The sequence below is a fragment of the Chrysochloris asiatica genome, unplaced genomic scaffold (genome assembly GCF_000296735.1).
Source record: "Chrysochloris asiatica unplaced genomic scaffold, ChrAsi1.0 scaffold00290, whole genome shotgun sequence".
Taxonomy (NCBI): Eukaryota; Metazoa; Chordata; class Mammalia; order Afrosoricida; family Chrysochloridae; genus Chrysochloris; species Chrysochloris asiatica.
This window is the reverse complement of record NW_006408808.1, coordinates 534,735-560,027: the sequence shown is the minus strand read 5'-3', so window position 1 is coordinate 560,027 and position 25,293 is coordinate 534,735. Positions and strand designations below refer to the sequence as shown.

Below are 25,293 nucleotides of genomic sequence, written 5' to 3'. Positions count from 1 at the left end.
TAGTGTTTCCAACACTTCCGTGACCGTGACTGGCTCTGATTTCTGTTTTCTTAACTACTGTCCCACTGTTGTCGAGGTTGATCGATCCCTGGAGGAGAAATTCTTATCCCAGCTCATTCATTCCACAAGTGACCTGGTCAGCTCCCTGAACAGTTACCAACATCCAAGGATTTCCTGGGTCTGGCCCTTTTGAGTAAATGCTATCCATACTTTGAGTCAAACACTCACATCAATGCTTTCAAATCAGGAAGAAATGATTTTGTAAACCCCTCAATAAAAGAAAAATTTGCTCACTCTAAAGCAGAAAATGATTCCTCCTTTACAGATGAGGGAATTCAGACTGATTGCATTTTTGTGACCTCCCTTAGTTTGCTGGTGAGTAGCAAAGATTGAACTCAAACCTACATCCGTCAATCTCCAAAGTCTGGTTAACTTTCTTTATGTGAAGTGGAAGTAATAGGACTCCTGTTTCGTAGGTGATCCTAAGGATGGTGGGACAATACATGGTGGGTTTGTAACTTCAGAAGGTTCTGGGTTCAGATAAGGAGTATTGTTGGTTACTTGTGTTATACTGTATGTGTAGAAGCCTGAAGGGGCTCAGGATTAGCATCACATAGAAGTTGGTGGGTAGAATAAGTTCGTGTAGTAGTGTTGTTGTTGTTAAGTGCCGATTCGATTCCGACCCATAGCAACCCTGTGTAGGGTTTCTGAGGAGCAGCTGCTGAGCTTGAACCGCCAACTTTGCAGTTCAAACAGCTTTGCAGTCTGACGCCTTAACCCATAGCGCCAGTGTAGTGGTAGATGGTTAAAAAAAGGGTGCCTGAGAACAGTTAATCCCAGAGCTCCCAGATTCTGAAGGGCGTCTGACCTGTTGGGTGCTGACATTATATAGATGTGTCCTGACCCATCTACAAAATTGGACCTCGCTGAGTTTAATTAAGATAAATTAAACATACCTCCTATTGTTCACCCACAATGACTTATTTGTTTGAAAAGAGGGATGGGTTTCTCTATACCCAAATGCTTTCTGCTTTATATACAGCTTTTCCTTATGAGGGATGAAATGCCATTGAAAATAATAAATAAATAAAGCAGTGGCCTGCAGGCTAAACTGTATATTCTTCTGAATACGTTTTCTCAAGCTAAAGAGTTAATTGACCCCAAGAGGCGTCTGTTATCTTTAAGAGACCGTGCTTTCTTCCAAATTACCTAAACTTTACCTTTTTCAACCAGAGATGAAAAAGCCACCATCCAATAGTAGCTATTCAAAGCATCAAACTGCCCATTTAAAGTCTTCCTTTTCCATGTGGTACAAAAAGGACCAGGCTTATGGTTTAGGAAGTTGGATAGGGAATTGAAGGAAAAAAAAAAAACAGAAAAACATATACATATATATATAGTTTTTAATTTAAATGGGAGCTGGCATGATTGAACGAGGGAAGGGCTTAGTTGGTTAACAAAGAGGCAGAAATTACAAACCCAAAGAATGTAAGTGTGCTTGTGTGCCAGATCATGTTAAAGTCTTCATCTGTGCCCCCGACCCCTAAATCTGCAAGTCTTAAAGCATGTTTAAGACTTACAGTATGGACCACAAATTGGTGATCTTTTACAGGCTTTATGGCCTAGTTGTTGCCGAGTGCTGTCGAATCAGTTCTGACCCATAGCGACCCTGTATAGCGTTTCCTATGGCATAGAGTAAATCAGAATAAAAGCTTTTGGATACTTGATACGGATCTTCTGAAAAAAAAAATTTTTTTTTTGTTGGTCTTGGTTTCACTGTTGGTATGATCATGCCCAATATTCCCAAACTGTCAGATCCTGGTTATGCTGTTTACTATCTGCCTGGTAATATTTTATAGGACCTTAACTATAAGCAAGAAGGTAGGTAGAGGTTAACTCTCTGCTGTGGAATGTGTATACCTGGTAAGCAGGCAGCTTGGGTAGCATGTTCTTTTCTTCTTTCCTCTTCTTCCTCCTCTAAGTTTTTTGTATTAAATCAACGAGATTATATTGTTCATCTTTCTCTTTGTTTAGATGAATGTCAAAGGCTAAAATCACTTAAGAGACGGGCCCACAATCACACTATTAGTTTGTGACAAAGCCAGTAATCAAACTCTTGTGTTGATGCTTGATGAGTAACCTGTAGGTTTGAGGTTCAAACCCACCCAGTAGCACCATGAGTGAACAGCTTGGGAATCTGCTTACATAAATAAAGATCGCAGCCAAGACAACTCCACGAAGCATTCTGCTCTGTAACACCCGGGGTTACCGTGACTCAGAATGAACCACACAGCAACAAATGGACATTTGGTTTATGAACCTCTAAAACTCTGATACCTCCCAATAGTCACACAGGCTGCTTGAGGCCACTTGGGACTAAAAAAAAGATCTGCCTATCTCTTTCTTGAACTGTTAGATGAATCCCAGTACTTAACTGCTTGAAACTCCAGGAGCCTTCACATAGTAGAACCTAAAGAAGAAGGTTTGGTTACTCACTTTGATGCAGACTTCAGATTCTGTTCCTTTGTTCTACTACACAAATTCCCTTCCAGACCTTCCTCTTCCAATTCCCACCCTGCTGTCCCCAGAACTTGCCTCTAACTTTAGGAAATAAAGCAAATCTTAGGACTTGAATCTGACTACTCTTAAAGGTAGGTAGGTGTGTGTGTGTGTGTGTGTATAACAAGTGATGATTAAGGAAAGAAAACTTTCAGAGTGTGTTGTTGCTGTTGTTAGGTACCTTGGAGTCATTTCCAACGCATAACAACCTTACGCAGTAATTGTTGTAGTTGGTTTTGTTATTAAGTGCCTTTGAGTGGGTTCAGACTCCAAGAGAACCTGTAAATGGTTTCCAAGGAGCCAACCTTACGGTTCAAACTGACCTTGAAGTTGAGTGTTTATCGTGCAGCACCACACCAGGACTAATAAACAGGACAGTAGCTCCCAGTCTTGCACCATCCTCATGATCATTGCCATGTTTGAGCCAGAGTGTTGGTCCATCTCGTTGGGGCTCTTCCTGGTTTTCATTGACCTTCTCTCCAGGAATTAATAACTCCCTGCTGAGAACATGTCCAAAGTAAGAAAGATGAAGTCTCCGCATTCTCCCTTCTAAGGAGCATTCTGGCTATTCTTCTGAGATAGATAGGTGTGTTTTTCTGGCAGTCCATGGAATATTCCGATTTCCGCACCAATACCAAGCCATCGAATGCATCAGTTGTTAGTCTTTCTTACTCAGTTTCACATGCATATGAAATGACTGAAAATGCCATGGTTGGGGTCAGGTTCACTGTAGTCCTCAAAGTGACATAGTCTCCTTTTTAATCCTTGAAAGAAGTCTTTTGCAGTATTTTTTCCCCCCCAATGCAATGTGTGATTTGTTTTCTTGACTGCTGCTTCCTTGGGCGTTGATTGTGGCTCCAACTAAAATGAAATCTTTGACAACTTCAGTCTTTTCTGTGTTTATATTGCGTATTGGTCCAGTTGTGAGGATTTTTGTTTTCTTTATGTTGACGTGTAATCCCTACTGAAGATTGTAGTCTTTGATCTTCAGCCGTAATTGCTTCAAGTCATCTTCCCTTATAGCAAGCAAGGTTATGTCACCTGCTTATCTCAGGTTGTTAGCGAGGCTTCTTCCATTCCTCACGCTGTGTTGGTCTTCGTAAAGTCCAGCTTCTTGGATTATTTGCTCAGCATACAGATTAGAGAGAGGATCCTACGCTGACGTGCACCTTTTCCACATAAGGCCCCAGAAAATGCTTTCTGTATAGCAGCTTGTATGCCACACAAAGTGTAGAAGGCAATTATCTTTGGAGGGGATTCCGCTGCCCTGTGCGGGCTTCCCTGGTGTAAGATTTATTGTTGGCTGGATTGGGTATTCTTTATAAGAGCATTTACTCGGCATCTAAAGCGCTGTCAAGAGTGCTACTTCCTGAATGCTTTTGAGGTTGCAACTGCTAAGCTTCATTTTCCCGTCTCGGAGATATATTTTTTGAAATGGTATGCAGGGATTTGTACAGGCCTCTTATTTCCCACTGACACTGACAGGAATTGTACGGTTAAAGCCTGGCTCTCTGCTACAGAAATTTACCCTCTAATGCCTGGAGCCTTCACTGGCCTCAGCCTGGCTCACACATAGTGGGGAGACAGCATGGTAGCGTATCTCCGGGTTTCGGTAAGTTGCTAACCAATCTCAAATTAAACTGTTTTCTTACTTAAAAGATAGATAAGCACTCTTCATCACCCCCCCCCCTTTTTTTGTCTTCCCTCTTTTATGGATCTTATGAATGCCAGAGGAAAACTTGAACTGCATGTCAGCTAAATATACTGTATCATGAAGCCTTAGGGACCATTGAAATGGGAACAGTGGCCCATTACTGCTAAGAAGGTGTTTTATTGAAAATGTGCCGACATGCGTTCCCCGGAGAATAACCCAGAGAAGGCAAGATGCCCGTCTGTAATACAGGTTGTTCTCTTAGGCGAGCTAAAATATAGAACTTGGCACTCCTGTGCACTGGGTGAGCCGGCAATAGAATAGACGAATGTGCATTTTCACATTAAAAGAACCATATTTCACCCGAGGGCCCCCTCTCCCCTCCTCCCCGCTTTGTTTAAGTGTCTTAATTTATATATTCCAGTTAATAGTTCATTGAATGTCTTCTCCCTTTCTGGCTTTTAAAAGTTGTCTTTTGAATAAAGTTGACGTAGTCCAGTTTCCTTCACCTGGCAGGCTTACCAGCAGAGGGCAGGCGTAAAGAAGGTTTTGACATGAGGGTGTGTCAATCTCAGGTCAGTGGAGGGTGGGGGTGTCTGGGAGGGAAACCTGGGAACATTGTTCAGAGGACAAGATGGAACATGCTTCTGGTGCCTCTTAACAGGGCTGCTGTACTCCACAGGTCTCCTGGAAAAGCTGACTCCATGAAATGAAGGTGGTCAGTCGCCTTTATCTGATATTCAGCAATTTCTACATAATTAAATGTTAAAACAATATTAAAATGTAATTTCATCCCCCAAGCATCATCTTTTCGTTCCCCTTCAGTACCCCAGATGTGGTGATGTTTTAAAAGCCATGGGTATGCATGTGTATCCAAGATGTGTCATCAGTGACGGCGCAGATTGGAAGGGAAATAATAAATTACATTTGGTAGTGTTGATTTTGTCTTGTTTCTCTGCTATCTGAAGGAGAAAGTTCTTTGGAAAATGCCCTCCTGCCCCAGACATGTACCTTTTTGAGAACTTAGCACTCTTCAGTGTCATTTGTTCTAACCTCATGACAGATATCATCCCCTTTAATACATTTTACATTATGTTAAAACATGGAATTATAGTTTTATCATAAAAGGGAGAGTAATTTATTCTTGTCAGTTAGATGCAGAGTTAGGATAGGATGTTACCATTTTTCTTCTCCACACATGATATTATTTACTCATGGTGCTTTATTAATGTCGTTACATTTAGAGTGAATGTTGGTTTGGTGGGGGGGGGGTGATTAAATGTTTTGCATAGATATGACCATCAGATTCCTAAATTACCTAAACGTGCATGTGTTTCAATCTGTACATCTACTCTTCACTTATGAACAGGGTTATGTTCCTAAAAGAACAAGTCCTTATATAGAAATTGACTGTATAGAAAATGGAGGATCATCACATCAGATGACAAACTGATGACATCATTAGATAATTATCAAATTATATCCTTAAGGAACTGCTAAACCACGGAGAATTGTGACCCAAACAGGTGGACACACATCTAGAGCCTTGACCATCACAGCCCCTCTCCCCCTGCACCTTTGTGTTTGTGGTTAAGGGACAAAATTGTCAGATAGCAGATATTTTACTATTGTTGTAAATGCAAAGTGTCAGATTATGACATAGTCCAAAAGGTATATATATATATATATAGTTGCTGTTGTTGAGTGCTGTTGAATCCCTTCCAACTCAGAGAGACCCTTGTATAGGGTTTCTGAGGCGAGGCTGGTGGGCTTTGAACCATCCACCTTGTGTTTAGCAGTCCAGTGCTTATCCTACAGTGCCACACAAGGACTCCATATAGATATGTATATATATATATATATGTGGTTGTTACGTGACGTCAAGTTGGTTCTGACTCATAACAACTTTGTATAGGGTTTCCAAGGAGTGGCTGGAGAGTGTGAACCACCAGACTTTAAGGTTCAAACCAATGTGTGGTCCTATGCTTATCCTACAGCGCCACACCAGGACTCCGTATCAATTAACCAGTAATGCTGCCATTATAAAATGTCATATTAAGTGATGATGTGAATGACAAATTGGAGGATGTCTTAAAGAGACTTTAAACTCTTGTGAAACAGTGAGAGTTTGCTCTTTTCCCTTAGCTAAACGAGCAGGCGCAGGAGGAAAGCAATGTTATTGTCAATATAGCTACAACAGCAATATGGCGCTACCTACTTGAGCCCCCTCGGTTTGAATCACAAGATTGGCAGTTCAAGCTTATGAGCTGCTCCTTGGGAACCCTTTATAGGGTTGCTATGGGTCGGAACCGACTTGATGACATTTAATAAAAACAATAACAGATGAATGATAAATATTCATTATTATTTTAAGTGTAGTACTACTTAAGTCAAGGTGGAGACAAATGTCCAAATCTCAGGGATCGGGCATTGCTGTTGAAATTTAGTAACTCTTAATTGGCTGCCCCCCTGACAGTCATGGAGAGTCAGAAAATCAAAGGCAGTACTCCGTTTGGCGCGGCAAGCATGTGGGATAAGGGACCTAAGTTTTGGATTCCTGTTGCTTCCGGGTTTTTTTTCCCCTCAGGCAGCAGAGTCACATGGTTAAATCTCTTTAAATTCTCTCAGACCAAATTATGTTCTGGGTGCTCCAATAAATTAATGGGAAAAGGGAAAGAAAATAGGTGTTAATCCAAGTGTTATTTAGAATAAGAAAATGAATTTGGACTAAAGATTGTGATCTTTTATCATCAGTTGATCTTTCAAACCATCCAGTTTTATTTTACTCATTATGGTAGACCAACTTTCCGCCAAGAGCCTGAGATGGTTTCCTATGAGAACATGGTTCTAAGGACCAAGTGGACCAGGAACCATTCATTGGTTTGCATCTTCTTCCCTGCCATGCAATTCATCAGTGTTTGAGAATGATAACTCTCCCTTGTCTCTTCCTTTAATAACATCTCATCTCGGTTTTCAGCTCTGAATGGGCAGTAAAACCTCTCACTTCCTTCTGTGTTCAAGGCGAAGGCTGAGCAGAACCAAGCATAATACATGATTTTAGTCCCAGGTGTGTTATTTGGTGGTTAGAGTTTGGTGTGGGATCATAGTAATCTGTTCTTAAGTGCACAGCCAGCTGCACAATGGTCTCATTTAGCAACTGACAGGTTTCTTAATATGTGGTGTTTGAACAAGAGCCGTATCTGTTGTGGGTGTTAGGATGTGGGCATCAAAAATATTTTTAAGTATGGTATTTAGCATTTCCTTCACTCTTCCTTAAACATTAGCCTTTCTGTTTTTCAGGTACACATGTTATAAGGTCCGATTTTCTTCTTTTCTTAGGAATCAGTTCAGTCTCTGCTGCCCCATGTGGCCTGTGGTGCTGGGTTTATTTGGTTCTTGGAGAGGAGGAAAAAAAAACCTCTCTGTGCCTTTCTGAACCTCAGTTTCTGCCTCTGTAAAATGGGAGTTGCAATTTCTACTTCATGTAATTATTCTGATGATGAAGACACTTGTGACTGAAATCAGTTCTGGAGTTTCCACAGTCCAAATTCTCTTTCATGTTTCTCCAATCTACGACCTATTCCCCCCATTCCCCATCCCTTTCATATTAATCTGGTGCTCATGGTGTTGAAAAAATGGCATTGACTGAATCTTCTCATTTATTGCAGGTTTTACATTATTTATTGAATTCCACCCATAGAAGGTTCCAGTTTTCACAGAATCACAAGTGTAGGGCAGTAGACAGGGCCACATGGAAGGAGATCTTAAGAATCCAGAATTAACCAAAAAAAGAAAAGAGAAGAAAATGCTTGGCACATTACAGCTTTTCCAGGTTTATCAATTTATAGTACATTTTCCAGCTTTGAAATGAGTCCCCGAGGTCATTGTGTCCTGTTTAGAGAGAGGGCGGAGTGGGCTCCAGGTGGCTTCTGAGTTAGAGTGCTAAGCCATTTCCCTACCATGTTGTCACCTCCCCTCTTATCCAAAGCATCTGTCCTTTAAATATCACCTACCCAAGAGACCTTCCCAGACCTCTTGTGCCCAGCATTGTCCTCTTTCTCTCTGGTCCCATGGTGCCTGAAGCCACCACCATACAATTTAGTACCAGTGTAACCACTACGTTGCATCACTGTCTCATTATTTTGTGCAAGGCTCAGCTGCGCAGATGGGTCACAGCGTCTGTAATGTTTGTTGTTTGCTTGTTTGTTTGTTATTTTTTGTTTTGATGCTCCAAGAGACAATTAACTGATAAACACTGACCTAAAAAGGAGGTAGTCCAATTCTCAAAAGTATGCTTGAGTTTTGTGGGTGTCTCATGAAAAAACGTCTCTAAAGAAAATGCTAATTCAACATTCACCCCAGTTTTGCTCATAGAAATTGAATCTTATTTTTAAGATTTAAAAAAATTATTTTTAAGACCTTTGGAAAGTGGAGGAAGCCGTTTGTGTATTTTGAAATGATCATTTCCACTTTTTTTGCTGTGCAGTGGTGAGAGAACTTCCTATATTTTTGCGGTCCCTGCATTTCTTTTCCCCTCTCAAGGAGTGTCTTGCCTTAAGAATCAGTACTCAACTGATTCCTGGGACCACTGGCAGATTTAAGGCCCCCTGCCTCCCTGTGTGTGGCGCCCTGGGTTAATAGGCCAGACTGCAAAGCCCTTTGAACTACAAGATTGGTGGTTCAAACTCACCAGCCGCTCCTAGGAAACCCTATACAGGGTCCCTATGGGTTGGAACCAACTCGATGGCACTTAACAACATCCTCCTGTGTAGCGCTGTGGTCTAATGAGTCAGACTGCAAAGTCATTTGAACTGCAGGGTTGGTGGTTCAAGCTCACCAGTCGCTCCTTTGAAACCCTATCCAGGGTCGCTATGGGTCGGAATCAACTCAACGGCACTTAACAACAACGACAAATCCCCCTAAAAGAATATCCTTGGTCTCTTCAAATATTTTTGGGACGGTGGGGTTACATTTTTGTGAAAATTCCATTAACAAATTAGTTTTATCTAACACAAAAACACTTTGGGGTGGGGAATGAATGGAGTGATCCAACACTATGCCCACTTAATAACTGATTATATGTTGACTGTCAACTGAAGCGTTCGTCTTTTTTGTAGCCAGATTAATGGGGGGATTGCCTGCTTCTCCAGGCTGACCCTATTGAAATTCAGGTATTTGTTTGATTGGGAATATTATCAGTACACTTGCTGATTCTCCATTGAATGCACCTGAAACTGAAATATGGCCTCTTGTAAAATTCAAGGAATTTTTAGGTTAGGCTTTGTAGCACTTTTGCTGTTTTCCTTAAAAGTTTTGCTCCCATTTTAAAAAAAAAAATTTAAAAAGTGCATTATCGTTTATGTCCCTGCTTTTCCACGAATATTTTGAGCAAAGAAACAATTTTAACTAGAGTGATGAGAACTGGGGAAGAATTTGGGGAGACTGCTGACACGTTGCTGGTGCTATCAGCGAATGGGGCTATCAACGAATTTGGGGGTGAATTGTTGAATGGGAAACCAATTTGCTGTGAAAATGGTCATCTAAAACACAACAAAATCTTCCAAAAAAAAGTGTGTGTTTTGGAGGAACCTTTCAAAAACACATACACAGGCAGGCCCCGAAAGGTTTTCTCTTAAATTTGAACATAGAGAGAGATTCTGGAGCTGCTGAAACTGACAAAATTAGCCTGGCACTTGTTTGGTGCCGGTTGAGCCAATGAACTAAGCTATTGGTGACTTTTTAAACACTGTCCTGAACTTTAAATAGCTTTAAAGAGCTGTGACCGTTTCTAATAGAGAAGGTCATCTGAAACTGCTTGTTGAGAGTTTGTTTCTGCTGTTGGTGCTGTTACGGTTTAAATAAGAAAGGAATGTAAAGAATCATTTCTTAGCAAACGTGTGGCGGATGCTTTCGATAGCAGCTGTCGTTCTAGAGCGGAAGTAGTTTGGTTCCGCGAGGAGGCACGTTTGGTGGTTATTTATTTCAACCCCCGTGTCGGCTTAGTTTTCTGTGCGCGCACTGGCACACTTTGGTGAGCCTCCACTCTTAGAAAGAAAGCGGGGGAAAGGCTAAGGCTCGGTTCCACGATCGACGTGAAGCGAAAGTTCTGTTCCAAAGGCCGTTTTCTAGGAAAGCGCTTCCCCGCGCCGCCGGGAAGCCCCGCATCCCCGTTCTGATTGCAAACAGTTGATCGGACCGATCGGGTTTGCGCCAGGAGCGCCGGCTTCCTTCCCTGCCCTTCTCTTTAAAGCCTCAACAACTCTTTTGTCAGTTTCCAAGACGAAATAAACACGTAACCAAACAAAAAGCCCCAACCCCGGCAAGCCCTGGGCCCGAGGGAGCGATGCGCGCCGTGCCGGGCTTCCCAGACACCAGGCAGAGGCAGGTCAAAGGGTTAGCAGCAATTAAGTGGAGTTGCTCTCGAGACAAAAGCAGGGCTTCAGCAGAGCGTGCTTTCACCTGCCGCGCGCGAAGGGGGAAGGGGCGAGCGGGCGCGGGGAGCGGGCCGCGGAACCCATTGTGTGGGGCGCGGCGCGGCGCGGCGCGGGGTGTTTAGAGGCGGGTTGTGATTGGTGGAGCAGGGCGGGGCGGGTGGGCGCGGCGCGGCGCGTCTTGTCAGCCCGTGAGCCGGAGCGCCCCTGTGCGCGTGCAGTCCGCCTGCACGCCGAGGCCGCCGGACCCCACGCTCGCCCAGCGCGGGCGCCCCGAGCCGGCTCCGCGCGCCTGGCGGCTACATGGAGTGTGTCAGGTTGGTCACTGTGATTGATCTTTGCCGTTTTGCTCTCCTTCCCGGCGCCACCGTGCCAGCTTCCTGGGGCCTTGGTGGGGGAGGCAGGAGCGCTGGGAGGGTTTTTAAGTTGTCTTGACTAACAAAAAATGATAATGATCCTTGTTTACCAACTTGGGTAGGAGTTGCGCTGCTCTGCTAGGGGGTGGGGTGGGGTGGAGGGTTAGAAAAGCTACAGGCCTGTGGGTACTGATGAGGAAGATTCCCCACCCCCCCACCCCTTTTATCGCGCTCTCTCTTCTTTAAAAATGTTCACGGGTGTGGGGTGTAGCTAAGAGTTGGAGGAAGTGCTGCTCCCCCCCCCCTGCGTTTGCTCTGTTTTTCGTTTTATAGCCCCCCCCCCCCTTTTCGTTAGCGATTCATTTTCTGCTTTTCTGGCCTTCAATCCGCCACTTCGATAAAACCCTCGCCATCACTCCATTCCGGGGACGTTTCTGGGGTGTGATTTATGTCACATTTCAGAGCGTGTGAAATATACAAGGGGCCTTCAATCAGTGTAACCTGTGTGGCTGTTTCTTTGCTTCTGATAGTTTGTTTCTCTATATATGTTAGGGCTATTTTCAGCCTCGCTGTTAAAATTTAAGGAGTTCACACACAGTAATTTGGGGTGGGGGAGTGCTGGTGAAGGAAAAAGAAGAGGAGGCTAAAATTCTAAAGAGAAACTGGCAGGATGGCTAAGGGAACACTCCGGCAGGTTGGAGACTCTGAGCCTGCTTGGCTGATTAAGTAGTAAGCGGGCTTTGGTTTTGGACTTGCCACAGTCTGAGGAATTGCCACGGGGAACGGGCTCTAAATGTAGCTAACTCAACTGTCAGACCTTGCTTCTTTGCTTGGAAGTGGAAAGTAGACCCCCCCCCCCTCCCCTAGTGTGCTAGGCAGGAGAGGACTTTTAGGAAGTGGGTGGTAAAGTTTTAGAGCAAAGTACATATAGACTCTTCCTCTTTGGAATTAACTCCTTCAAGGCCTGCCAATTTAAACTAAAAGATTTAATAATTTTTAGATTCTTGTCCAAAGAGACCAAATGTTCTAATCAAGCCAATTTAAAAATGCAAATCAACTAATTTCCATAGATTCCAACATTCTGAAAGTGACACATTTGGGGGAAAGATTAAGCCTGATAACAGGAAATGTGATTCATACTATCAATGAGTAATCTGCTTTTAAAAAGTTACATTTATTTTATCATTAGGAAGTAAGTGTTAAAGAAGCCATTTTTTTTTCAAAGCAAGTGAAGATGATATTTTAAGTGGCCCTGTTTTGTTTTTTGTTTGTTTGTTAGCTATAGATATTTTTGGAGAGGAACGTGTGTTCAGTTAAAGGTGGTTTGTGTGGTAGAGTGTTTGAGCTAGCATGCTAGCGTCAAAGACCTCAAACGTGATCGCATTTAGATTCAAGTTGAAGATTTAATGTGTTGCTGTTATTTATTATTATTATTTTTTCAAATAAAAGCTTTCATGTGTGTAAAGGCTCATCACTAAGTAAATCAAATGAAGAGGAGACCAGATTCTCCTAATTGATACCTTTCACATAAATTGAAAAAGGTCGACTTCTATTTTATGTGATTCTCTGTGGCTGCCTGACACATTTCAGAGAGAAGTGTGTAAAAATGAAACCAAAATACAGACTGCCTACCCGGAGATCCTGACTTAACTCTCGGATGTGATAGAGCTGAACTGAAAACGGATTGGGCTGACACTTGGTAATCAAAATTGATTTATTGTTCATTAGTACTGCATTAGCCCTTTCAGGCAAGATAGTTATTTGTGTAGTGGGCTGTCAAGAGCAAGACTGCAAGCACCTGTCATTTCTAAGGCATGAGATAAACCACCAAATATGAAGATGATGCAAATAAAAACGGAGGTCACACAACATAAATTTATTCTTGAAATAAATAAATATCATGGGTCAGCCAGTACCAGTCTACAAGAGAAAAATCTATTAAATACATATATACATATATACTTCTTTTTTTTTTAACCATAAGGGCTATTCATAGTTTGAAAATAGTGGGCTTCATATCTGCTTGCCCTAAGAAATTTTCTCACTAAATGTGCAGTGTGTCTGACAAAAAGTTGGTCAGTTAAGGAAATGAGAAGCATGACGTGCAGTTATTTAATCTGAGCAATTCAAGGCAGATAGGCCTCCCTGAAGAAACAGTTGGTGTTGTATGGTGCTGCTGTGTTGTTTTTTGTTTTGTTACTTGTGTTTTAATAAATGTATTTCTTTAAATGAAACTCTGGTCAGCATGGGCTGTTTATATGAAAATGTGATGACATTACAGTTAAGCTGTGATAATGTTAGATAATAATGTCAAGTGCATTTTCTGCAACGTTTCAATCTTGATTTTTTTCTTTCTCTACCTGGAAGAGAATAATCTCATGACATGTATTAGAAAACAACGTAAGTGTCAAAAGAAAGCAAAATTAGTGAACTTTTGTGTGCAGCCAGAGAGACGTGGATTAATTTATATTTTTTCCAGAGGTTGAAATGGAAACATTCTGCATGAGAATATATAGTGTATTGTCTTCTCTGAATTTTCATTTGACAGGGATTTTAGAGGCTGTGATCTTAATTAAATCTCAAACAAGCTCAAATAATGCATCTAAAGGCATGCAGTGTTGCATAACCTTGCTCAGTTGGTAAACCATAAATCATCAGAAAGCTTATGATAGAAATGGTTGGTCTGAATTTTTTGTTTGTTTGTAGTTTAAATGTACCTTAAAAACCAAAACCCTTACCATAGCTACCTTGCATTTTGCACGTTGCTAGGAGCTGTCACTGAAAGATAAACTCGTTCATGACACTGACCAGTTCTGCAACTTTTCATCTACCCTCCACACAATTGCAAGATAAAGTGAAATTAAGGCCCATATTAATTAAAAGCACTGAAATTCCAGGTTCGCGATGGCTAATGTGGCTCAAGTGTTTAGCTTACTATATTTCTGAAACAATCAGCAGAGAATTCTATGCCCAGCTTCTCAGTTTACATTAAAACGAGTATAATTTGAATTGGCAAGAAAAGAGGTTAGAGAAATGTGCAAGAGGGCTGCAAAATGTTTGTTGAAAAATTGAATGAAAGAAAGATAATTGATTTTTTCCCATGAACTTCTGAAGGCCCTCATATCAACGTGGTTTCATGGTAGACTAGCATCGCTAAAAAAATTGTTCCCAGTAACTGGGCAAAGCTAGTGGCCAGTTAGGGTACACTTAAGGCACATAGTTGAGTGTGATTATGTACAAGGGATAATGCAGCAACAGTTGACCAGCGAAGGTTGGAATAAATAAATACATAAATTGTGTCTGTGAGTGTTAGATGCTATAGTATGAATTTAATGACAAGGTGTTATTATCATTAAACAACCCCACTGACTGTTGAGGTTTTACAGAATCGGCTAGTGATTGCCAATACTGGGTTATTTACTTATGATACCTTTTAAATAGAGGCTTTTAACTGCTGGATGCGTTGTTTTACCATGGGTGTTCTGGTAGCAGAAGTTACCTACATAAGAAAATTGAGAAAGCTTGTACATGACATTTCATACGAGGTTAGGAGTCAGGTTATTTTAATGAGCTCTGGATCTCAGGGCAAAGAAGAGGTGTGGGATTGCTTTATATATATCTTGATTAACTCTGTAAGCTTAAATTTGTGTTTGTTAATAGGTTCATTTTCTTGGGAATAGCATGATATTTCTGAATATTTGTTAATAGCTAATTAGTAGTGTCCAATGCCCCCGTTTACCCCCTATAAATGGCAGTCTATATTCAGTTTAATTTTCTCTCATTTTTAAAAAGAGGAAAACTCAGGTGCCACTTGAATAAACAATCCAGTGGATTGTGGGGTACTTGAATTACCTGGACAGAGGCAAACTGGACTGCTCCTTTGGGCTTGTATAGAAATCATCTTCTTTGAACCCATGTTCCAAGCTGGCACTTAGAAAAACAATTGGGAAAATGCATGTTGAACCTTGCATTAGGTCCTATCTTCGAATCCAGGTAAAACAGCTCAATCAGTGAAGATATAGGCTAAATGTCATGTGCACTTTTTTGAATACCTCAGTATCATGTTTTAATTTTTCAGCTTTATCTTGCCCTTGTATCTGAAACATCATTGTTCAAATAACTGAGAACAAGGTAAATCAACAACATCAAAAAGGTCGGCTTCTGTGATTTCTCAAGGGGGTGTTATTTTGCACTTCCCAATTCTATTTGATGTCTTGACAAAACAAGATGACACAGGGGAGAATACATTAAATTTTTATTTTTTTTTCATCTAACCTGTTACAGTTATGGCAGCTTAATTTCTTTTACTTTTTTTTTTTTTTTCCTAAAGATGGCTTTTTGTACAATTATTCTAATTTGTCACACAGCTTTCTGACGCAGGTTTTCCCGGGTTTCCCCATTTCCCTTGATTTTACTAGGCAATTTTGAAGGTATTTTGACCTTCAATACTTAGGAAGTTTGGGGTTGGACTAGTCTTCATTAGAAATAAATGAGTGAATGGTGAGATTGTCAAAGAAGCAACTGATGTTTTCTCATTAGAATCTAATTTGCGACCCTTAGCTTAACTGTGATATATAAGGTTAAGGTGTTGGAAGTAAATTTGAGAAATCTCACAATTTGAGAAACTTTTTTTTTTTTTTTTAAATGACTGCACACTAAGTATAGCCATGTAAAACTCTGGAGTGATCCAAATTTGGCCTGCCTACATGCTCCAATTCAGTTACATCTTTTCTGCCCTCCATAACTTCAGTAATAAAAAATAAACACGTATTTATAGTTAGATTCCCTGTGACAATTTCTCTGCTGGATGAAGGTTGAAGTAAGGAGAGCTACAAATTTAATTGTCTTGGAAACATTCAGAAAAGAGAAACATTTTCTTTTTGTTCACATAACTGTAACTGTTGATGTAAAACTGTATCAACAAGCCATTTTCCCTTTTAATTAAGTTTGTGTCTCAAATAGGATTGATAATAGTTGCTGCCTCTTTCATTATTTTTGAATATCGTTTCTCAGAAAGAGAACTTATTTAGCCAAGGCCCCTTCTTAGAGTAGTTCTTCCTCTTATTTGCAGCACCAAAAAAGATGATGATTATTGCTAATATAAAATGTCATAACATGTTTGAGTCATATGCACTGAGCTGTTTTTTATCCCACCTATAGAAGATTGAGGTTGAGGAAGGAAAGAAGAGGTTTTTCTTGTTTGGTTTCCCCCCCTTGATTTAAATAATAAGACTAATAGTTGAAGGCTGGAAAGATCAGTGCTGATTGGTTGATTATTTTCCTGTGTGGTTCCCATTGTTACCTGTATTTAACCATCACTAATGAAAGAAGCAGTGTAATTTCTGTAAACTTTATACATTTTTTATGCAAATGAAGCTGATATTTATTAGAGCCAAAACAATCAAGCTGGTGCTTAGTGGAGTAACCTTGTGTGGTAGGAAGTGTTCGAAAAGAGTGACTGAGGTTCCACTTAATGTCCCTGCTCCAAACAAATATGAAAGCCCTGCCACTTTTTAAAATTTAAGGACAAAGAAGAGCTTGGAGAGCTTTGCTCGAGATTGCCTGTTAGAGTAGATAACATGAAATAACTCCTGATTGGCAGGCGAGTCTTGGCTATTCCATTCCATCGTGAAAGAAAGATAGCCTTTCTTGATAGACTGTAATAAACAAAATGATAAAAAAAAAAAAATGAAATGCTAATTGCATTTTAAAGAGGTCTTTTTTCTAAAATTTTAATAGGTGGTTGTATTGTTACTGGGAGAACAGTTATGCTAATGACTGACTACTTAGATGATTTTGCATTAATATAATAACCATTACCTGCCTTAATGCGTTGTACAGTATTGTGGCAAAATAGCTAAGTCTAAAAGAGTTATACAAAAAGCGAAATTCCATAATGAAACAGAATTATACTTTCTACATGAATAGCATGCTTTTTTCTTTTTTTTTTTTTAAGACTGAAATATTATGTCAGAAGTATGCTTGCATTCCCTATGATACAGCTGTGTTGCAGGGAACATGTGTGTACGTGTGTATATAATACCATTGGGAATCAATAGGAGCTTCCTAACTTTTTCTGTTTGCCATGTATCAGCTGTATCCGTTGGCTTATTAATTATGAAAACGGCTTTCTAGTTTCTTTCACAAGGTGGGGGAGAGGGGGACATTTTTATTCTGAACACAAGCTAGCTTCTATGTGGTCATATAAAACTTAAGCAGAGTTGGTTGCTTGTCTCTCTCTCTCTTATAAAACCATATTCTTAGTTTGGTTTTGTCAGAGCTGTTTTGGAGCCCTCTAGTTTATTATTTCAGTAACCACTTAACACAGCCTAACCTGGCTAGTTGTACCTCAAATAGAGCCCAAAGTCTAGACCAGAGGTTAAGTAGACTTTCTAAATTATTAACCCAGATGAATGAAGATACACAGTAGGATATAAAGTTTTTTTTTAAATCTCATATTTAGTATGTATTTACATATGCACTTAGAAGACGCTAATGTACAGAATTTATACTGGGCAGCCTTTGCTTGTGAACTTGAGTGTAAGCTACAAGAGAAAGAAAGAAGACAACCTGTTATTTTCAGTATTTATACTGAAATTCCTTGTATTGTATACTAGATTAGAACGAAGTATTGTTTTGATGGGTGGTGTTTGTTTGTTTGCTTGCTTGCTTTGTAGATTTTTCTCCCCTCCCATCATCTGCTCCTTGGACAGGAAATAAAATCAGCCTTATTATTTGCTTCATCTCCTACTATTCAGATGATGCAGTCATTTTGAAGAGAAAGCAAACTGTAGCAGGCAGAATTTACACAACAATGTATGGGCTTTTACCCAGCAGTTGTTAGTGTAGCAGCAGGCCCAAACTAGCAGCATGCCGGGGTCCCCAGCACAGCTGTATTTCTGCCATTCCTGCAGGTTTGTGTGCACCTGGGATGGGCCACACCCAATTGGTTATCAGTCAACAGTGTGTGTGTGTGTTTAAATTCATGATTTCCTCTTGAAACTAAACTAGAGAGTGTTAACTGTGTGTGTTTTTAAATTCAGTTTTGTATGTTAGCATTCTTTAAATGTCTGCCAGAAGTTTAATTTGAATTTCTGATCCCTGAAGGCAGCTAGACAGAATCACTCTAGTTCTTCATAAATTGCCTTCTATGATTCATTGTTAACTCATAAAACATAGTCATTTCTGTATGCTCAAACAGTTCAGGCAGTTACAGTATCTGGACTATGTATGTATGTATGTATACATTTATATTATTGCATTCTCTTTAAATTGTCATTGGAGAAAAAAAAATCAAGAATTAGTTTGAACTTGCAATTAAGACAGGCGTGCCCCGCAACTTACCAAACATCAGACATTCATGCTATTATATCAAGGGAGCAGGTAAACTTTCTTATTTGGGGATCAAAAAATTTTAAAAAGTTACGTTTTGCCTGAGTACTCTCCAAGAGGGGCCCATAAATATTAGAGTGCTGTAGTTAAAAACTCACATGACTGTTTTAAATACTATTGATTTAAACCACTGGCTAGATTTTATGAATCAAAGTGTAATTGCTAAGCTTTGGCCACATTTCTCAACGCTAAGGCACTCTCTCTTGTGTGCCTTCAGCTGCTTTCCAGACATTCAACACAGGATTAAATGATGGTAGTTACAGTGATCAATAGGTTAAGACCGGTACAATCACTCTTGCCGCTAATGACCTCTGTAGTAATGGGTAATAACGTGTGGGCTATAATAGCTTCTCACTGGTACTGCATGCCCTTTGAATCCTAGTCTTAGGAGGGACTAGTTAGATGAAAAAGTTGGATGCTGGGAGTTAAGGGACAGGCTGTAGTTCTTAATCAATTAAATCCTTAAAAGTATGATCAGATTGTTCTCATTGTTGTTGTTGTTGTTGTCACTGTTGTTTTCTGTCCCACAGATGGTTTCTGGTCCATTTGAATATATCTGTTGAAGCTTTCCACAGGCTGTTTTCATGACATGTTGGAGCAGAAACTTTTGGGGAAATCGTGGTTTTATTACATTTGTAAATTAAGCCTGAGCCCACTTCAGAGACCCAGAGCTTAACTGGCATGAAAATGTGGTTTCAGATAGGAAAAGCAGTGTTAAGGCCATCAGGATACAATAATAATCCATTTCTTTCAAGGTTCGTCGTTCTGTGTGGAGAATTTACTGGGGACTCTTTACCTCTTTCCCTCCCTTAACTAAGCCTGCTGCTTTAAACATTTTATTACTCAAAACAACTTCCATGAACATTTACAAAGGGGCAAAGAAAAAAGGGAGACTCAAGTTTATTTGCGTCTTCTGTCACAGGACTGTGAAAAAAAAATCAATACCTAACTATGAGAAAGGGAGTTAAACTTCTGGCTAGATGTAAGAGTTTACCATTATCTGTTTATAGTGGTTCTTTGTTTGACCCCCTTTCTTACTGGAAATTAAGCCACAGTGGACATTCATGTTTAAGAAGACAGATGCAGTTTTACCTGAAGTCAAAAACAGATAGAGCCCCTAACACCGATTTAACACTGTTTTATACCTTTGTGACTATTTTTGTTGGAATCTTAATTTACAGACAACAGAATACACCCATATTAATTGCACAATGAGGAGAGTTTTGACAGTTGTCTCCATCCACTACTGTCGCCCTAATCCAGATATGAGACATTTCCATCCCCCCAAAAATGCTATATGCCCATTTCTTGCACTGAATTTTCCTGAGCTTTGTAAACAATTAGATCAAAAGTTGTTTGCAGGATGATTTCTATTCTACTTCTGTTAAACTTCTATTCATTACCGGCTTAGATTTTACACCACCCTATTCCTGTCTGTTTTCCTGTTCAGCACCATCAGAAATTTGGCTCAAGAATATTTACATTGTACATAATCCAAGAACTGCAGAGGAAAAAAGAAACCTTACACATGATTCTTTTGCTTGCTTAATCAAACTCCTGTAGGATGATGCAACTCTCAAGGAAAAGTAAACTTCTATTGTGATATATTGGCTTTAGAAGCTCAAGAAATAGTGATTGGTACCCAGTCAATATTTGAAAATTCAAAAAAGTGTCTCATAAGAAGACTGAGTAGACCAGTTGGCGTTAATCTGTAGATAGTGAGATGTTTTGAGATTTTCTCCTTTGTGTTTGCCCTAGACTTCATGCAACTTCGCTGTTCCCATCACTGGTGATATTTTGTGCTGCAGATTATCTTTTTTTTTAAGATAATTTTCCCATTCATATACATCTGTCCTTTTTTGCATAAAAAAAAAAAATCCAGACATGCCCATCTGTTTGAAATTACAGTGTATCTACATCTACACTTAAAAAGTCCACCATACGAAGAATTTGTTGATGTCCGCCCAGGGTTGGGTTAATGAAATTTTTCAGATGTTCTAACCAGTGTTTTCTAAACAATGCAAAACTTGCACATAAACATCCCCCCACACAAAACATGCCCACAACAACATTGGAGGATGTTCACTGTACATGAATCTGACCTTCAGGAACCATTTTTAGTTCATCAAAATTAGTGATGCTGAGAAATCGGGACATCAGTGCATAATGACTGTGAAATTAGGAATGAGAGCTCGCTATGCAAATGACAGGACAAATCATGTGAAAAAGTCAAGATAAACTGCATATTAAGACATTATGTTACATAAAATTAATACTGCATTTCTCCCTTTTGCTTACTGCTCCCCTGAAAGATTTTTTTTTTTTTTGATTCTTTTATCTTCTGATCAGCTATTGTCTGCCAGATTTCTTTTTTTTTTTTAAGTGGCACACAGGCAAAGTGCAAAACATGTTATTACCTTTTATTGTAATACATGAGATGACAGCCGATCCTTTTTAACAAAGTATATCCTTTACCATTCTAGCTTCTTGCTGTCACATGTTGGATTAGAAACCAAAGAAAAGTAAGATGCTTAAATATTACTGTTAGAAGACATATGAGTTTTGTCTTTCCTTTCATTGTTTTTTTTTTTTTTTTTTCTTTTTTTTCCCCTTTCCTTATCTTTTTTAGTGTGGGGGGGTAATTTTTCATGAAATAGTCTTCTTGCATCACGGGGACTGACAAAATGGTTCTCATGTAGTCTGCAAATTAAACACAAGTGCAGTGATTATTTTGAATAGCTAAATTACATTCTAGAAAGCTTGCAGAATTCATAGCATTGTCATTAGGTATCCGCTTGAATACAATTTGTGTAACCTTGGCCAAGACAGCCTGTCATTTTAATGTCAGTGTTTTATCTGAACAAGACATCATCCTTTCAGATGCAGTGTGCAGGTTCCTTGCAGAGATGCCTGTGCAGAAACGTGTTAACAGTTGCAAATATGAAATGCTATCAAGTTCATCACTGTAGCTGTTTGTCACTGAAATGTCATGGAAAACGGCTTTTAATGGTATCACACATAATATAAAAGAATTGAGACATCTGTATGCTGGGTGAATCAGGAAGGGTAAAAGGCGTCATAGAATGGGTCTGTGTTTAAGTTCAGAAGGTGTGGCTAAGGTTCAGTTATGCCAGCACTAAGCATCCATTGATCATTATCAAAATCAGCAGCTCCAGCCATGAAAGTCTCCATTCCCATTTGCCTTCTTTCCTACAAGAAAATTTTAAGTTTAGTTTAACTTCCTGAAGCTCATCCTGTAGCTCATTTTGACTGACGCTTCATTCTTTAGTGAGAAATTGAGATCGTTTTCTTCTCCACTCTGGGTCCCAACGACTAGCGCTCCTGCTCCTTGTCCTACCTGCCACACTACATGTTAATGCTGCCAGGTGTTCTTTCATTTTCTAGTCTTTATGTTTTGTAAACTTCGTGGCAGATGAATAGGATTGTGTGCTTGTGTGTGTGTGTGTGTGTGTGTGTGTGTGTGTGGTGGCTGCATCCCTTCTAGACGGATGCATTTTGCATAGGGAGCTGGTATGTTTCTCTAAGCAGGCTAGTGACAGTGTGCTTGGCTGTAGCTGCGAGGAGGCTGCGGGTGTGAGTTTCCTGGCTTCCTATTTACCCTTCATTAACGTTCTAGGTTCCCGTGTCAGTGGCTATGATGACACCTCAAGTCATCACTCCCCAGCAAATGCAGCAGATCCTCCAGCAACAAGTGCTGAGCCCTCAGCAGCTCCAGGTACTCCTCCAGCAGCAACAGGCCCTCATGCTACAACAGGTAATTGCCCCTCCTCCTCCCCCAGCATCCCAAGCCACCCAGGGCCCATCACACTGTAGCGAGCTCCCTGCCCTGGCGCCGCCTTTCTTCCCATGGAAGAGTAAGTGGAGCCTCCTGGGTGGGGCAAGGCAGGCACAAGACTGGTCCCTAAGGAAATGGATGGCATTTGCATCCCCGAAATCGAGGAGCCTTGCCAGTTGACTAGGGTTTGGGCCTGGAGAGGACCCGATGGACTGAGATTAGGGCTGTAATTGGCCTTGGTAGAACGAAGATCTTTTAGGCTTACGTGGCTTTAGTGTCTTTTATTTGGTAAGCCTAGAGGCTTCCAAATGGTGTGAATCAAAGCAAAGTGAGGAGCACGTTGGGAGCAGGTTTAAGTATGACAGCTCTTGAAGTCCCCATTGCAACTCAGAGGCACATTGTAGAGTGGTGGTGGTGGGTTTGTTTTTCTTCCCCCTCCTCGACATAAAGACACATTTTGGAGTTGGTTCATTTTAAGACACAGAGGTGATTTCGCTTCTTCCATTTGTGCTGATGCTGAACTGAGCACCTAGCTAATGTTCTGCAGTGTAGCCTTCCTTCTCAGCCTTACTGGGCACCTGAGCCGAGTACATGAGACCCAGAGTGATGGTGGCGGCAGCTGCTCATCTTTGGGGGTTGGGGAGGGTAGCTGTGCAGTGGGAGCTACACCCACGCTGTTGATGCAGACAAGGAACACCACTCCATCCCGCGCACCAACCCTATCATTTAATAGAAAACCTGCATCCGTCTTGCCTTCGAGATTCACTAGACTCTCTCTCTGCAAGGACATTTTGGCTTTGTTGTTACAATCAAAGGTCATCCCTTGCCTTATTTTAATTAGTTTGTGTAGAAAATGGTATGTTTTTCATCAGTTCATTTTGGAGATTACTTTTCAAACAATAATGCCAAGAATAGTCAGTTGTGCGCGGAATTTATTGTCGAGTTTCAAACTAAAGGTCAAGCCATTACAGATAAAAGGATGCTATTTTTCAAGTCACAGTTTGGGTATGGCACTGAAAGGGGGCCGGGGACGGGCGCTACCCTCTGTTGATTACCGTCCTCTCTTTCCTTTGTAGCAGCAGCTTCAAGAGTTTTATAAAAAACAACAAGAACAGTTGCAGCTTCAACTTTTACAACAACAACATGCTGGAAAACAGCCTAAAGAGGTACCGACAATACGTATTTTACTTTCAAACCACAGATCCCAGAGGACTCTACCCAGTGTCTATTAAAGTGCCATTCATCTTTTAAATGATTGCACAACTCAGCTGATTCTATCGCTTCTCCGATTTCAGGCAGAGAGTTACTGCCCTGTTTTGCTCCGATTTTTCTGACTTCTGTTTGCTTCCTGCCACATATTTTATGACACCACTGCACGTGTACCTTGGATGAACATGGGGCAAGGGATCTTGGGTAGGACGGTCAGGGCTGCTTTTGCAGACTGGCCCAGAGGAGAATTCGGACATGGCCTGGAGGAAATTGAAGGCCTTGTAGTATACTATTCCACTTGGGTGCACGTTCTTTTTTCTTTCTTTCTTTTCCCCAGCTCAGATACTTTAGGTGTCTGTCCATGGCTCTTTCCATCTTGCAAAGGTGGACAACCAAACAAAACAGTTAGAACAAGATTAAATAGCCCCCCACCCTTTTTAAAAAAAAAAAAAATCATCTTCCTGCAAATTGAACACATCGTAATGGTTAAAGTCATGATAACTTAAGTTTAAAGTAAGAGAGGAGTCAAGATTATTTGGGGTTTTTACTGGGGGGTGGGGGGGTGCATGTTATTATCGTATGGGCATGGACTTTTAAAGCTTCCTTAGGTTAGTGTGTTAGGCCATGCCACCCAGTTAGGTGAGACCATTAGCCCCATAAATAATCAGTTAAACCAAAAGTGGGTTTCTGCTTCACCCTCCTGATACTTTCTGGCATGTGGTTGAGGCCCGGTCTGTTGTGTTCAGTGTGTGTGTACTGTGTCCACTTCTGACATCTTTGTCCCCTTCCCCAAAGTTAGCTGATTTGACTTGCCTCCTCGCAGTCCTCTGAATCTCTTTTCATCCAAGTGTTCTAGGAATGTCATAATTGATAATTCAATAAAGGACGCCTAATTGCTTCTTTGCCGGCCCTCAGCAGGCCGCCACTTGTGTTAGTTTTCAGAACACATTTACCCAGACTCCTCTTTGCATCCCTGTCTTTCACATACTGGGCAGGGCCCAAGGCTTTCCCCTTGCCACTTCTACCCCCCCAGCACAAATTGGGTGCATTTTCCACATGCTGCCAAGTTTTTTCAGCCGGGTGTCTGGTCTAGACAGCAGCCTGGATAGAAACCCCTGCAGAGTAGGGGCAGTTTTGGGGTGAAGGGAAAGGGGCTTTCATGAAAATGCTGACCCAACCTTAAGTACAGTGGCTCGCTCCTGGGTACTGCTACAATAAAAAAGGGAACAGATTAAAAAGTGTCTAAAATGTAAATCTAAAGGACTAACAGTAATTAAAATGGAAATGGCGCAGGGAGGGAAGGCATGTAATTGTGAGATATCACTGTGCAGAAAGCTCTCAGCTTTGTTTTGCTGGCTGTTTCTCTAATTCAGCAGGGCTTACTCATCAGTGGCTGTTCAATGTGCGTTAATGACTCTGGGATTGCAAGCATCACTCTGGACAAAGAAATGATGATTGTGCGGTCAAAAGAAGTTCAAAGACAAGAAGGGAATTTCAGTTTTTTCCTTAGAGATCCACATTCAAGAGCATATAAATTAAGCCAAATGTTAAAAACCACAGTCTGAAAGCTGACTTCAAAGTCACAACTCTCTAATTAATGAACTGCGAGCTTCAGTTTGGACAAGTTGTGGTTTGATGCGCCCATAAATCAACATGACAGGCCTGTTTCACAGTCTCAGACAGTGCTTGTCATTGAGCTACATCAGATGTAAACACAGCAGAAAAAAGAAGGGATATGAAGGAGGTGCAATTGATCAACAGAATTGGTAAAAACCCACTTTTGAAGCACATTATGCATGATCACAGGAAATGGTTAGAGCCTCAAGAGGTTTCCCCTTCTGCTGTTGTTTTTTTGAATCAGATCTCTAACAGCCTTCAAAAGGGAGAGTAAGAATTATG

General features: G+C 40.8%; 1 protein-coding gene across 8 annotated transcripts in view; it reads left to right on the top strand.

Annotated features, from left to right (window-relative positions):
* Positions 1-25,293, top strand: part of FOXP1 (forkhead box P1) — a 519,679-nt gene that overhangs the window by 390,507 nt on the left and 103,879 nt on the right. For 6 of the 8 annotated variants that reach the window (XM_006874620.1, XM_006874621.1, XM_006874623.1 and 3 more), the window contains 2 exons: positions 22,027-22,164; positions 23,262-23,351. The exons of the other annotated variants lie outside the window; for them this stretch is intronic. In XM_006874620.1, the coding sequence (XP_006874682.1) occupies positions 22,027-22,164; positions 23,262-23,351 (228 nt within the window). The remainder of the gene's footprint in view (positions 1-22,026; positions 22,165-23,261; positions 23,352-25,293) is intronic. 8 annotated transcript variants of the gene reach the window in all.